The following is a 13,815-nucleotide window of genomic DNA, read 5'->3' as shown; positions in this document are numbered from 1 at the left end:
ATTTAGATAGCATTTTCGATACACCTGTACCAGATGAACTGTTATATTTTCAGAAAGCAGCTCATTACCACCTTCTCAAATCTTAGTGTAGCCAGTGATGCCCAAATCCCACGAAGTGATATAAAAAAACAAAACACATGTCATGCGAGGAGTAGATTTTTCATAATAATAATCCAAGAATAAGCATTAGCCCAGAAGTGAAAATCAGCCCGTGACTGGTAAGATAATAGAAGTCTTACTGTAATTGTTCCCTAAACTGACTCACATCGGAGCCAGAAAAAGTGACGTTAGTGATCTAAAAGATTTTTTTTCAGAAATTTGGACTAAACCACAATGTCTGTACAATGTAGAGAGACTTTTAGCCTACAGCTTGCTCTGATGAAATTGTGGTGCAGTTATTTTTAACCAATCTGCAAAAATATGCTTTGATGCATGACCAGAGCAGGTAGGACTTGAACCTTCTACCTCACAGGTAAGGACACCACCACTGCACCACAAATTTCTGTAAGCATGGCATAATCTGTTTGCATTATGTGGCTGTCATGGCTGAACAAGTTATAATGGCTGTCGGCTGTGCTGTGTGTGTGAGAGAGGGTGAGATGAAACGGTGATTGTGAGGGATGGCTCATGGTTGGTAAGAGATTGTTGTGAAGGGAGTTGTGAGGTAGGTAGATTGAGCAGCATGTAAGGCGAGTGGCTCATTTCTAAGGATAGGACATTTACTTTTACTTTCATTGATCTTGATCACTTGGGTAAGATCATTGAGTTTCTTGCAACATCCAGATTCTTTGGACTTCAGTGCTGGTACTGACCATCATTACTATCCATTCTAACTGCCTTTGCATGTCGGTCTGGGTAGTGAATCCCTCTCACCTCCTGTCCTGGCCCTTGGAGGACACTGACTACACTTTTATGCCAGTATTAAGTGTTCTTCCTGCTTGGATGTATTTTTAAACAATCTGTTCAGAGACAGTACAATACACCTTTGGAGGGGATGAGGCTTGAACCCAGGCCTCCTGGCTCAGAGGTAGAAACACTACCACTACACCACAAGCACTCTTCAAAAGCCAATTCTCGGGTCCTCTCTAATTCAAGTACTAAGCAGCTTTGAGTCTGATTTAGCTGCTGAAATCAGACAAGATTACTGGTATGGCCTCGGGCTAAAATGCAACAGACAATTTACATGATAATTGACAGTTAAAGAGGGATGGCACATTCATATGCTGTCCCTATGGCTTAAACCTTACAGAGGGCTGACACTCTTCCTGACCGGAGTCAGCAACTGCCCAGTTGGTTTTAAGTCGTACAGAAGGTGTTCTCTCAATTTTGGGTGCTTTTTGAACTGGGAGGTGGGGTGGGGGGAAGTGAGTGTGGGTTAATCATGCCAAGTGAGATTCCCACACCCAGTTTATTGTCCTGTTGAGTTTTGTGTCCTCACAATGTTATTTCCAAATGTGAAGGCATCTGGACACTTCAAATCACAACCTCACAGTAATCCTGCTCAATTGCGATTGAACTAAAATATTGCTATCTTCCAAGTAGAGACAACATAGAAACCATGAATAGGAGTAGACCATTCAGCCCTTCGAGCCTGCTCCACCATGCAATATTGTAGTGATTATAACAACGTCAGCCAGGTGGATCTCATAGAATATGAGCTTCCTGATTTGGGATGTTAATCTGATTCAGTCAGGGATCCCAGGCTGACAAAAGGGTGAGTATGAGCGATATTGGACTCCTGAAGCTGACCCAGTGAGAGGCAGTGCTATTAACAAAGGCAATACATTTGTAAGTTAAGGATGATTGGTGATGGGATGCCATCCTCTGAAAAGTTATTTCAAATGTGCTCATGGATGCCCGTCTATTTGAATGCCATTTTCCCACTTTTTCCCCAGACACCTTTGTGCCTTTAAAATCTAAAAAAAATCTCTCTTTTTCTTGAGTATATTTAGTGACTTGGGTTCCACAGCCTTCTACTGTAGAGAATTTCACAGGTCAACTTTCAATTCAGTGTATTTTAATTTTAGCAGCAGTGACAAATAAAGACATTAAAAAAGAGTTTTGTTAAGATTATTCAAAGAGATCACATTGCCTAACCTATATGAGTAAACATAATGCACATTGCACCCACCAGCAAACTCGGAAAGCAACTAACAGCAGATTGCAGAGAAAACCATGCTGCAGTATTCCCGTCAAGAAATGTATTTAGTTAAAATGTGCATCTTTTTGGCAGAACAGGATAAATTCTACATAGCAATATTGTCAAAATGCCTGGACTATAAAGTAAACTAAGGTCCAAAGTAATTTATGTGGTGCAAAACCATGTGAATAAATTGAGTTTTATGTATCCTATTATGTAACCCTTAATAAGGTAAGGTTGTCAATCATCAAAGACAGTAGCACAGATCATTTCCTTCAGTAATTAAGAATAAAATGCTGACAGTTGCTCTAAAAAAAATCAGGCTGCTCTTAGAACCTCAAGCTGAGACAGCAATCAGTTCCATTGAGAGTTTGGAAGTTGGTGGGTTTGAATTTTTGTTTTGCAAATGTTGTCTGAAAAATAAATGCAAAACTGTTCATAGCTTCCTCCTTAATGCCCTACAATCTAGCAATGTCGCATAAGGATTTGTAATGCTCTTTAACTGTAATTATTGGAATAAATATTTATGTATTCACTATTAACTGAAATGTTGTGATTAACAAACAAAAGGCAACTGGGCCATAAAATTCCAAGTGGATGATCCCCGTCTCCCACAGTTTTCAGTCATGATGATTTTTGCTTCAATTGCAGCTGAAAAATGGTGAACATTTCCAGACAATCAGGTCCCTTCAGTTCAATCCCTGTCCAAGGTGAATTAACACATACTCCTTCTTTCAGGTCTATAAAGGATTTTTTTTTCCCCTGAGATATGCATAATTTCAGAGGAAGACAACAAAAATTATTACATGAATGAGAAGGGTAGCATTGAGGAGCACATCCAAATTTCCAAAGAGAATGGATTCCAGGAGTTTGCCTGTGCCATCCTTGGCAGGACCATTCACAGAATGTTTTTCTGAATTGTAACAGGCAATCAATTCTATCAGTAACATAGCAACCACATAGAACCTACTATCGATTTATACATGGACCCATTAATCCTTTTTACTGGATGTAACTGGCACACGGATGGGCAACTTTTAAAACTATCATCCAGCTGGCACTTTTGTGTATAACATAATTCTTCGTCTTAAGATGGGCAAGGTATCAATTTAGTAATGTCCATAAGAAATCCATTCCTGTTGCCCATTTATTTAGATAATGTGGATGTCTTGCATGGTGAAACTCACATGGTTAGCCAGTTTTATCCAACCATAGCTAAAGGAATATTTTTTGGGGTGGAGCAGGGAGAAGTGAGTGGTAAATCTGAGAATCTCAGCAAGGAAAAAAATATTTGGAGAAAAAAAGATGACACTTCTTTTCTTTTCACAGGCTGTCTATATGTTTTATGCACTGGCAATAGTTTGTGACGATTTCTTTGTTCCAGCCTTAGAAAAAATATGTGAGGTACGTTCAAATGCACTTACTTACATTATTGATAGCACTAGAAATAAAAATGATCCCTGAAATCCATATAACACATTAAGCATTTGACTAAAGGGAACTCAGTTAAAGTATGTTTTCATGTTTTACTTAAATGGGGTGAGTCTAAATAATATTTATTTTCATAGATCTGAACAGGTATGTCTAATGCTGCTTGAACTCATAGTTTTGTTGCACGCTTTCAATCTTCATAAGCATGGTATGAACTTATAGAATACCAAGCCATTTCCAAGCAAAAATATCAACTGCATCAGTAGTCCTAAAAGTAGTGCTGCAAAGGAGATGTATAAAATCTATGTGACACACCAGGTTTTACCTGTAAAGTCCAATTTCAAGGACTCCTCAGTCTCAATTTTGCTAATTATCTTTAGAAAATATGTCAAACTCTGTTCACTAAAAAATCAGACTTCCTATTAAAAATATGCAAAGAAGATGCATCACTCACTATGAATGACATAAGCAATAATCCAGAGAAACTGAAGTAAGTACTCAGACTGCAGGTGATTGAGAATCTAGAGTGCAGCTGGAAATGAACATTATTCATTGGAAAATGACCAAAGTATTTACTACTGAAGTAAATATATGACAGGGGACGTATTGAAAAACTATATTCAACCAATTCTATATATCAGAGGAGTGGCAGTCTTTGACTGGAAGCATATCCAATGTCCTATAATGGTTTATCTTTTTTTACACAGAGATTACATTTGAGTGAAGATGTAGCTGGTGCCACGTTCATGGCAGCTGGAAGCTCAGCACCTGAACTGTTTGCTTCTGTTATTGGTAATGTTACACATGATTCACAGTTCATTGATTCTCTTTACTTCATTGAAAGCGCATAACAGTTTTATAAAAAAGTCCAGTAAATTGCTTTAATCTATAAAATAAACTGCAAGGATAAACTTTATGCAAATATAATGGGCATGGAATTTCCTCACAGCTCCTCCCATTGCTGCTTCATTGTAGCTTCACAAGAGGCGTGGTGAAAATTTAGATTCATAATTCCAGTTGAGCAGTAGAATGGGTGCAGCTTTTGAAAATTTCCCCAACATGTTCAAACTCCAGTTGTATATTTGACATGAGAGAAAGCCATGGTGAACATTTTCAATATTTCCTAATGCTTTATTTCCCAGTACTTTTCAGAAGGTCTGGTACATTGTTAGAACTTTGACTGAATTTAATGCACTGTCTTTGCTAGATTTAAAGGTGGGGAGCACAGGTTAAATCCAGTGAGTGACCGTCTACTTTTGCCCCTACTGCAATTGTACCAGTGATGGGGAGCCACTGGGTGAATACATTTCTCCTCTTCACTCCTAGGTTTCCCAGACATGCAGGCCTGATATTAATTCTGTGCAAGTGAATGCATTCTGAGTCAAGAAAAATTTTATCTATTACTATTAGTAATATGCATATTATGAAGTTGCTAAAATATTTATTTGGTCATGTGCATTTGCATAACTAGATAAGGAAATCTTTGTGAAAGCTAAATAGAGAGCCCTAATAGTTAGTAGAGTGTTAATTGAATGCTGTTATAAAACTTGAAGCTTTCTTTAATAGCAAGGTTCAGCAGTGAACAATTTCTGAATCATTCTCAAATAACTCTGAGTAAAGATCACATAACTCACTGTAACCTAAATGCCTACCACATTTTAAAAATTTGGTTCTAGTCAAGTCTCCTTCGTGGAACTAACATTGGGGTCCCTGCCTCTTTGACCAGTAGAGAAGACTACTGTTGACTTTACAAAATCCAAAGGAGATCCCAAAGGAGATGTGATTGTTCATACTTTTCTCATAATGAAAATCAGTGAAGCAAATCCAATATAACACAACCTTTTATGTTCTTTGCAGGTGTCTTTATTACCCATGGAGATGTCGGTGTTGGAACCATTGTTGGTTCAGCAGTATTTAACATACTCTGTATCATTGGGGTCTGTGGAATATTTGGAGGGCAGGTCAGTTCTAACAACAATATTTCTTTTCAAAATAACAAAGGACATGAAACAAACCTTAAGATAAAACAAAGAAATGCAGATGCGGGTGATCTGCAACGAATAGCAATTTTTATTTTTGTTCTTAACCTTGTTATCTTGAGGTTATTGTTCATGATGGATATTTCTCAAAATCTATGGGCCACAATCCCACTTGATTGCGCTGGTGCACACCAATGCTAAACCCCCCAGCGCTGGTGGGATTAATGCAAGGGATCTCATGTAAGTAGTGGAAGGCAGGTGTATGTGTTAAATCTCTAGTATATGCCAGAGAATCCAGTGCTCATCCACCATTAGGACACATTTGCATCACTTGCCTGTATACTTACTCCCTCCTCACTATCCAAGGTCACAGACAAATAGTGGCTCAGTGGTTAGCATTGTTGTCTCACAGCACCACAGACCCAGGTTCAATCCCTGCCTCGGGTGACCATCTGTATGGAGTTTGCACATTCTCCCTGTGTCTGTGTGGGTTTCCTCTAGGTGCTCTGTTTTCCTCCCACAATCCAAAGATGTGCAGGTTAGGTGAATTGGCCATGCTAAATTGCCCATAGTATTCAGGGATGTGTAAGTTAGGTGCATTAGTCTGGGGTAAATGCAGAGGAGTCGGGGAATGGGTCTGGGTGGGTTTCTCTTTGGAGGGTCAGTGTGGACTTGTTGGGCCAAAGGACCTGTTTCCACATTGTTGGGATTTTATTCTTGGACACACCTTCCAAGTGAAGCAGCGATTTACCTGCACTTCATTCAACCTAGTCTCTTGTATTTGCTGCTTACAATGTGGTCTCCTTTACACTGAGGAGCCAAATGCAAACTGGGTGACCAATTCATGGAACACCTACATGTTGTCTGTAAAATGACCCCAAGCTTCCAGGTGCCTGTCACGTCAACACACCACAGCGTTCCCTGGCCAATATCACAGTCTTAGGCCTGTTGCAATGCTCCAATGAGGTTCAACACAAGCTGGGAGAACAGCAAGTCGTCTTTTATAGAGGTGCCTTATGGCCTTCAGGACTCAACATTGAGTTTACCCTCTTCCATATTTGTTACCTACCCCCACACCGTTAAGTTCTATTTTGTGTGTGTTACTCCCAGCACGGCTAACCCAGTTTGAACCATTTACGCTTCTTGTTGGCACCATTATCACCCTCTTGGCTGATCATCAGCAATCTCTTTGCCTGGCGGTTTTTCTCTCCAACTCTCTCTTCTTCTCTGGGCACTGTTCCCAAGTACTCGATTCACTCCTTATCCCCCCAGTAGCGCTGTCATCAGCATAAATGCCAACCTGTCCCAACTGCTTTCCATTCTGACAAAGGGTCACTGGACTCAAAATATTGACACTGTTTCTCTCTCCACTCCTGCTGCCAGACCTGCTGAGTTTTGCCAACACTTTTGTTTCAAATTTCCAACATCTTCCTTTGTTTCATTATGGTGAGGAAGGAGTTGCCGATACTCCTTAAGCATTGATGCTGTTCTTCCATTTAGCAGCCTTTGCCTCGGATTATAGAACATAGAACATTACAGCACAGTACAGGCCCTTCGGCCCTCGATGTTGCGCCACCCTGTCATACTAATCTGAAGCCCATCTAACCTACACTATTCCATGTATGTCCATATGCCTGTCCAATGACGACTTAAATGCACTTAAACTTGGCGAATCTACTACTGTTGCAGGCAAAGCATTCCATACCCTTACTACTGTCTGAGTAAAGAAACTACCTCTGACATCTGTCTTATACCTATCTCCCCTCACTTTAAAGTTGTGTCCCCTCGTGTTTTCCATTCCCATACTTGGAAAAAGGCTCTCCCTGTCCACCCTATCTAACCCTCTGATTATCTTGTATGTCTCTATTAAGTCACCTCTCAACCTTCTTCTCTCTAACGAGAACAGACTCAAGGCCCTCAGCCTTTCCTCGTAAGACATTCCTTCCATACCAGGCAACATCCTAGTAAATCTCCTCTGCACCCATTCCAAAGCTTCCGCATCCTTCTTATAATGCGGTGACCAGAACTGTACACAATACTCCAAGTGTGGCCGCACCAGAGCTTTGTACAGCTGCAGCATAACCTCTTGGTTCCGGAACTCAATCCCTCTATTAATAAAGGACAAAACACTGTATGTCTTCTTAACAACCCTGTCAATCTGGGTGGCAACTTTCAGGGATCTGTGTGACACGGACACCAATATCTCTCTGCTCATCTGCACTCCCAAGAATCTTACCATTAGCCCAGTACTTTGCATTCCGGTTACTCCGTCCAAAATTGTTTTCTTTTCTGTAGCCAATCTTTGTAGAACTGTGCTTTCTGAAACGTATTATCAGATACTTTGTGTGCTATGCTACGAGAAAAACAAGAACCTGTGTTTATATGGCACCATTAAAGTAACAAAACATCCCAACACTCTTCTCATTGCCAATATTAAACAATATATATCACCGAGAATCTAAGGAGGTATTGGGGCAAATGATCAAAAGCTTGCTTGTCAAGGTAAACGTTTTGGAGAAAAGTGAGGAGGAGACCTTTTGGAAAGGAACTTCAGTGTTTATAGGATCTGACATAACCACCAAGGATGAAACAGTTAAAATCAGGAGCCTCAGGGTTGTGAGGCTGGTGAAGGTTAGAGGGATAGAGAGGGGTGAGATTATATAGTGGGATTTTAAAACAAAGATAAATATTTTTAAAATTGAGGCACAGCTCAAATGGGAATAAATGTTAGTCAGCGAACACAGAAGAGAGAGAGGGAAAAGAGAGAGAGGGAGAGAGAAGGAGAGGGAGAGAGCAGGGGCAAGAGAAGAAAGGGGGGAGAAATGAGAGGGGGGGGGAAGAAGGCAGGGGGGAGAAGAGAGAGAGTGGGGGGAGTGAGGGAGAGCAGAACTAAAGAGCACAGGTTTAGGGTAAGAGGGGAAAAATTTAAAAGGGACCTAAAGGACAACTTTTTCATGCAGAAAGTGATGCATATATGGAATGAGCTGCCAGAGGAAGTGTTGGAGGCTGGTACAATTACAACATTTAAAACACATCTGGATCAGTATATGAATAGGAGAGGTTTAGAGGGATATGGGCCAAATGCTGGCAAATGGGACTAGAATAATTTAGGATATCTGGTCAGCACGGACGATTTGGACCAAAGGGGCTGTTTCTGTGCCGTACGTCTCTGTGACTCTATGACATCAGTGAAAAGAACTTGGTACCAGTTAGGCAGCAGAGCTTTGGACCACTTTAAGTTTCCAGGGAGTAGAATGTGGGACACATTCCGGGAGCCAAAACTGGAGTTAACTAAAGTATGGATAAGTATTTCAACAGTAGAAAAACTGAGGTGCGTTTGGAAGTAGATGATCTTGTTGATACTGCCAATATTTCTGCCATCACTTCAGAAATGGAAGGCTTTACAGATATTACAGATTAATCAATTTGTTCACAATTACTGTAATGTGGGGAAAAAAATGAAGCATAACCTATATTAGCCATACTAAATTGGTGCATTAATCAAACTGATTAAATGGGCAAAACTCACAAGGGATAAATTACCTGATTGAATAATTCCTCCAGATCATTTGAGAGCATACTTTAAAAATAAATTCTCCTAATGGGCAAATACTACCCAGTTTTTTCTTTGTTAATCTCTTTGAATTTAGCTACTTCAAACATGATGTGCATAGCATTAGCTTCAATATTACAGAATTCTTTCCTCCCACTTAACTTCAGAATTTAGAGTCATAGCATCATATAGCACGGAAACAGAATCTTCAGTCTAACCGGTCCACATCAACCATGTTCCCAAACTAAAGCAGTCCCACCTGCCTGTCCTTGGCTGGTGGATTCATTAACTTACCTAAATGTCTTTTTAATGTTATAACTATACCTGCATCCACCACTTTCTCTGGCAATCCATTCTCCATACAAACCACTCTCTGTGTAAAACGTTGCCCCTCGTATCCTTTTGAAATCTTTCTCCTCTAATTTTAAAAATATGGCCCTGAGTTTTGAACTCCCCCACCCTAGGGAACAGACGATGGTCATTCACCTTATCCATGCCCCTCATGATTTTTATAAACTTCAATAAGTTCATCTCTCAATGTCCTACACTCCAGTGAAAAAAAAATCTCCTTCATTTCCAGCCTTTCCAGTCTATTTTTCTAACTCAAACCCTCCATTCGCAGCAACATCCCTGTAAATTTTGTTAATTACTAATAATTATAGGATGTTCCAATATAGTAACATCCCATAAGCACACCCTTGACAAAGATAAATTCAGTAAAATAGATTGTCTCACATGAAATTCTAGCAGCAGGAAGAGAAACTCAGCTTTTAGATGTAACAGAGAGGAGTAAGTGCTTCCACATCTGACTTCAAAACCCCAACAACTGCAGAAAGCTAAAACTTAAATCATGATTCTGTGGGAAATTGACCCCACCCATTTAGAGTCATAAAGTCATAGAGATGTACAGTACAGAAACAGAGCCTTCGGTCCAACTCATCCATGCCGACCAGATATCCCAACCCAATCTAGTCCAACCTGCCAGCACTTGGCCCACATTCCTCCAAACCCTTCCTATTCATATACCCATCCAGATACCTTTTAAATGTTGCAATTGTACCAGCCTCCACCACTTCATCCAGCAGCTCATTCCATACACGTACCACCCTCTGCATGAAAAGATTGCCCCTTAGATCTCTTTTATATCTTTCCACTCTGACCCTAAACCTATGCCCTCTAGTTCTGGACTCCCTCACCCCAGGGAAAAGACTTTGGCTATTTATCCTATCCAGGCCTCCAGTCTGAAAAACAACCCTCCACCACCACCCTCTGTCTTCTACCTTCGAGGCAGTTCTGTATTCAAATGGCTAGTTCTCCCTGTATTCCATGAGATCTAACTTTGCTACCAGTCTCCCATGGGGAATTTTGTTGAACGCCTTACTGAAGTTCATATAGATCACGCCTACCACTCTGCCCTCATCAATCTTTGTTACTTCTTCAAAAAGCTCAATAAATTTCATGAGACATGATTTCCCATGCACAAAGCCATGTTGACTATCCCGAATCAGTCCTTACCTTTTCAAATACGTGTACATCCTGACCCTCACAATTCCTTCCAACAACTTGCCCACCACCAACATCAGGCCCACCGGTCCATAGTTCTCTGGCTTGGCTTTACCACCTTTCTTATATAGTGGTACCACGTTAGCCAACCTCCGGTCACCTGTTACTATCGATACAAATATCTCAGCAAAGGGCCCAGCAATCACTTCCCTAGCCTCCTATAGATTTCCAGGGTACACCTGAACAGGTTCTGGGGATTATTTTTATCTTTGGTTGCAGATGTCAGGAAAGTTTGATTTGATTTAATTTGATATGTTAGTGTGACATGTACTGAGATACAGTGAAAAGTATTGTTTTGCATACTAATCAGATAAATCATATCTTACATGAGTACATCAATAGAATAGAATGCAGAATATAATGTTGTACCTTTTCTATAGCTGTAACGCTATTATCTGCATTTTGTTAGATTACCCTGACGTACTTATGTAAGGTATGATTTGTCTGATTAGTACACAAAACAACACCTTTCACTGTATGACAGTACATGTGACAATAATAAATTGAATCAAATCATATTTTCCAGACATGTTAATTTAATGATAAGAAATTCTGTTATTTATATCCAAGAGACCAGTTTTAACCCAAAAATCAAATTACCCAAACTTCTGAAAGAGAAAGACGGAATCATAGAATCCCAGCAGTGTGGAGCAGCAGGCCATTCAGCCCATCAAGACCACACTGACCTTCCAAAAATCCTATCCAGACCACTGTCGATGCCACCTTTTGCTTCAGGGCCAATTCACTTTTGCCACTGCCTGCATTAGGCACACCAATGTCGGAGGCTATTGCTGCTGTAACTGCTGCCGTGGTGCCCTCCTGCCACCCTTCACCGCCACCAGGGTCGGACCCAGTCAATGATAAAGTTGCTGATCCTCAATGTATCAGACATGTGATTAAAATAGTGAGATCCCTATTGTATTTGTTTGCTAACCACTATTGTTGCAATGATCTTTATTCTTTCTGGATGTGAAATGTAAACTATTGAGAAGCGTGCATTCCAATTGTTAATTTTAGTGTAGAGCAGATTTAAATATATGCTTAAATATACTGTCTGACAAAAACTATTATCATAACATTAGACCTTTCAAATATGCTACTGATTTTGTTTCGGTTTTATTTAAAAGTGGCAATATTCCAACTGGAGAATTGTTCATTCAAAATATGGCCGAGTGCAAAGTCCCATGGTGGCTCAGTGGTTAGCACTGCTGCCTCACAGCGCCAGGGACCTGGGCTTGATTCCAGACTTGGGCAGCTGTTTGTATGGAGTTTGCACATTCTCTCCATGTCTGCATGGGATTCCTCCGGGTGCTCCGGTTTCCTCCCACAGTCCGAAGATGTGCATATTAGGTGAATTGTCCATGCTAAATTACCCATAGTATTCAGGGACGTGTAGGGTAGGTCCAATAGGGGGAAATGTAGGATAATGGAGGAGTGGGTCTGGGTGAGTTGCTCTTCGGATGGTCGGTATGGACTTGTTGGGCTGAAGGGCCTGTTTCCACACGGTAGGATTCTATGATTCTTATAAATTGCCTGTGCACTGAGGCCCACTGAATGATGTTCAGAAATGTCCTTCTGATGAGTGTGGACCTTTGGTGGCAGGGTGAGCAGTGGGATTAGTGCAATTCTGCCCACTGATTGTGGATTGGTAGACATTGAGAGAAAAGAATAAAATAACAATAATAAAACAGAGAAACACAGGGGCAAACAGGTAAGAAGATTGAGTGTAATCTGTACCATTTTACTGATGAAGTACTATATAGTGCTTATTTCCCTGCATAACTGTGGAACATTGAATGCTAATCACTCACATAGTGTAAGGATTGAATGCACATTTGAAAACCAGGGAATAAAATGTGAAAGGTTCTCATGAGAAATCCTGATGTTTAATCCTCATAGCTTCATTTTATCTTTTACAGATCGTATATCTGACACAGTGGTCTGTGTTCAGGGATTCATTATACTACACCATATCAGTGATTCTACTTATTGTGGTAAGTAATGCTCAGTATTATTGGCCACCGCTGTTGGGATTTTACCCAGGTTAGGGAAGTCAGCTTTAATTCTCATAGGAGAAAGTGAGGACTGCAGATGCTGGAGATCAGCTCCACACACATCATTTATTGCATCCGCTGCACCCGATGTGGCCTCCTCTATATTGGGGAGACAGGCCGCCTACTTGCGGAACGTTTCAGAGAACACCTCTGGGACACCCGGACCAACCAACCCAACCACCCCGTGGCTCAACACTTCAACTCCCCCTCCCACTCCACCAAGGACATGCAGGTCCTTGGACTCCTCCATCGCCAGACCATAGTAACACGACGGTTGGAGGAAGAGCGCCTCATCTTCCGCCTAGAACCCTCCAACCACAGGGGATGAACTCAGATTTCTCCAGTTTCCTCATTTCCCCTCCCCCCACCTTGTCTCAGTCAAATCCCTCAAACTCAGTACCGCCTTCCTAACCTGCAATCTTCTTCCTGACCTCTCCGCCCCCACCCCACTCCGGCCTATCACCCGCACCTTGATCTCCTTCCACCTATCGCATTTCCAACGCCCCTCCCCCAAGTCCCTCCTCCCTAATTTTTATCTTAGCCTGCTGGACACACTTTCCTCATTCCTGAAGAAGGGCTTATGCCCGAAATGTCAATTCTCCTGCTCCTTTAATTCTCATAGTCTTGTTACATTCAGACAAATGATCACCTTCTGCACTGTCACAATTCTGTGATTCTAAGAGGAGATACTTACATTGTGTCCAGTGGACACTTCCCGCCAGATACATCTCCCAGTCATTTCTTCCCTTTCCTGCCCTGCTGACCCTAACCTCCCAAATCAAGGGCCTGGCAGGCTGGCTCCAATAAGACCTCCAACTTACCTGCATTCAGACTCCCACAGACTGGCTATAACTCCAGCATTGGCCGCCATTCAATTGGCCAGCAGTTTTTGGAAATGGGATTTTTTCTCCAATAGGGGCAGAAATCATGCCCAGAGCCAGCAGTAAAATGGCTGCTGGCCAGCCTTATCAAGTAGAGTTGGGCTGGTCCTGGTCCTTGATTTTCAAATGGAAAAACAGGCCAGAGACCCACTGCACGTAAAATACAACATTAAAGATGGATCTTAGGGAACTGAAAATTGCAATCTCAAATTAG

The 13,815-nt window shown here is 41.2% G+C and overlaps 1 protein-coding gene across 3 annotated transcripts in view; it reads left to right on the top strand.

The window, feature by feature from the left end:
• The window catches only part of slc24a4b (solute carrier family 24 member 4b), a 306,750-nt gene that overhangs the window by 214,171 nt on the left and 78,764 nt on the right, over positions 1-13,815 (top strand). For all 3 annotated transcript variants that reach the window (XM_043697208.2, XM_087989693.1, XM_087989694.1), the window contains exons 4-7: positions 3,470-3,544; positions 4,279-4,363; positions 5,429-5,532; positions 12,586-12,660. In XM_043697208.2, the coding sequence (XP_043553143.1) occupies positions 3,470-3,544; positions 4,279-4,363; positions 5,429-5,532; positions 12,586-12,660 (339 nt within the window). The remainder of the gene's footprint in view (positions 1-3,469; positions 3,545-4,278; positions 4,364-5,428; positions 5,533-12,585; positions 12,661-13,815) is intronic.

The sequence above is a fragment of the Chiloscyllium plagiosum genome, unplaced genomic scaffold, assembly GCF_037043375.1.
Source record: "Chiloscyllium plagiosum isolate Xiang-an unplaced genomic scaffold, Cpla_swu_hap1 HiC_scaffold_8, whole genome shotgun sequence".
Classification (NCBI taxonomy): domain Eukaryota; kingdom Metazoa; phylum Chordata; class Chondrichthyes; order Orectolobiformes; family Hemiscylliidae; genus Chiloscyllium; species Chiloscyllium plagiosum.
The sequence above is the reverse complement of the archived record's forward strand: the minus strand, read 5'-3'. Positions and strand labels throughout refer to the sequence as shown.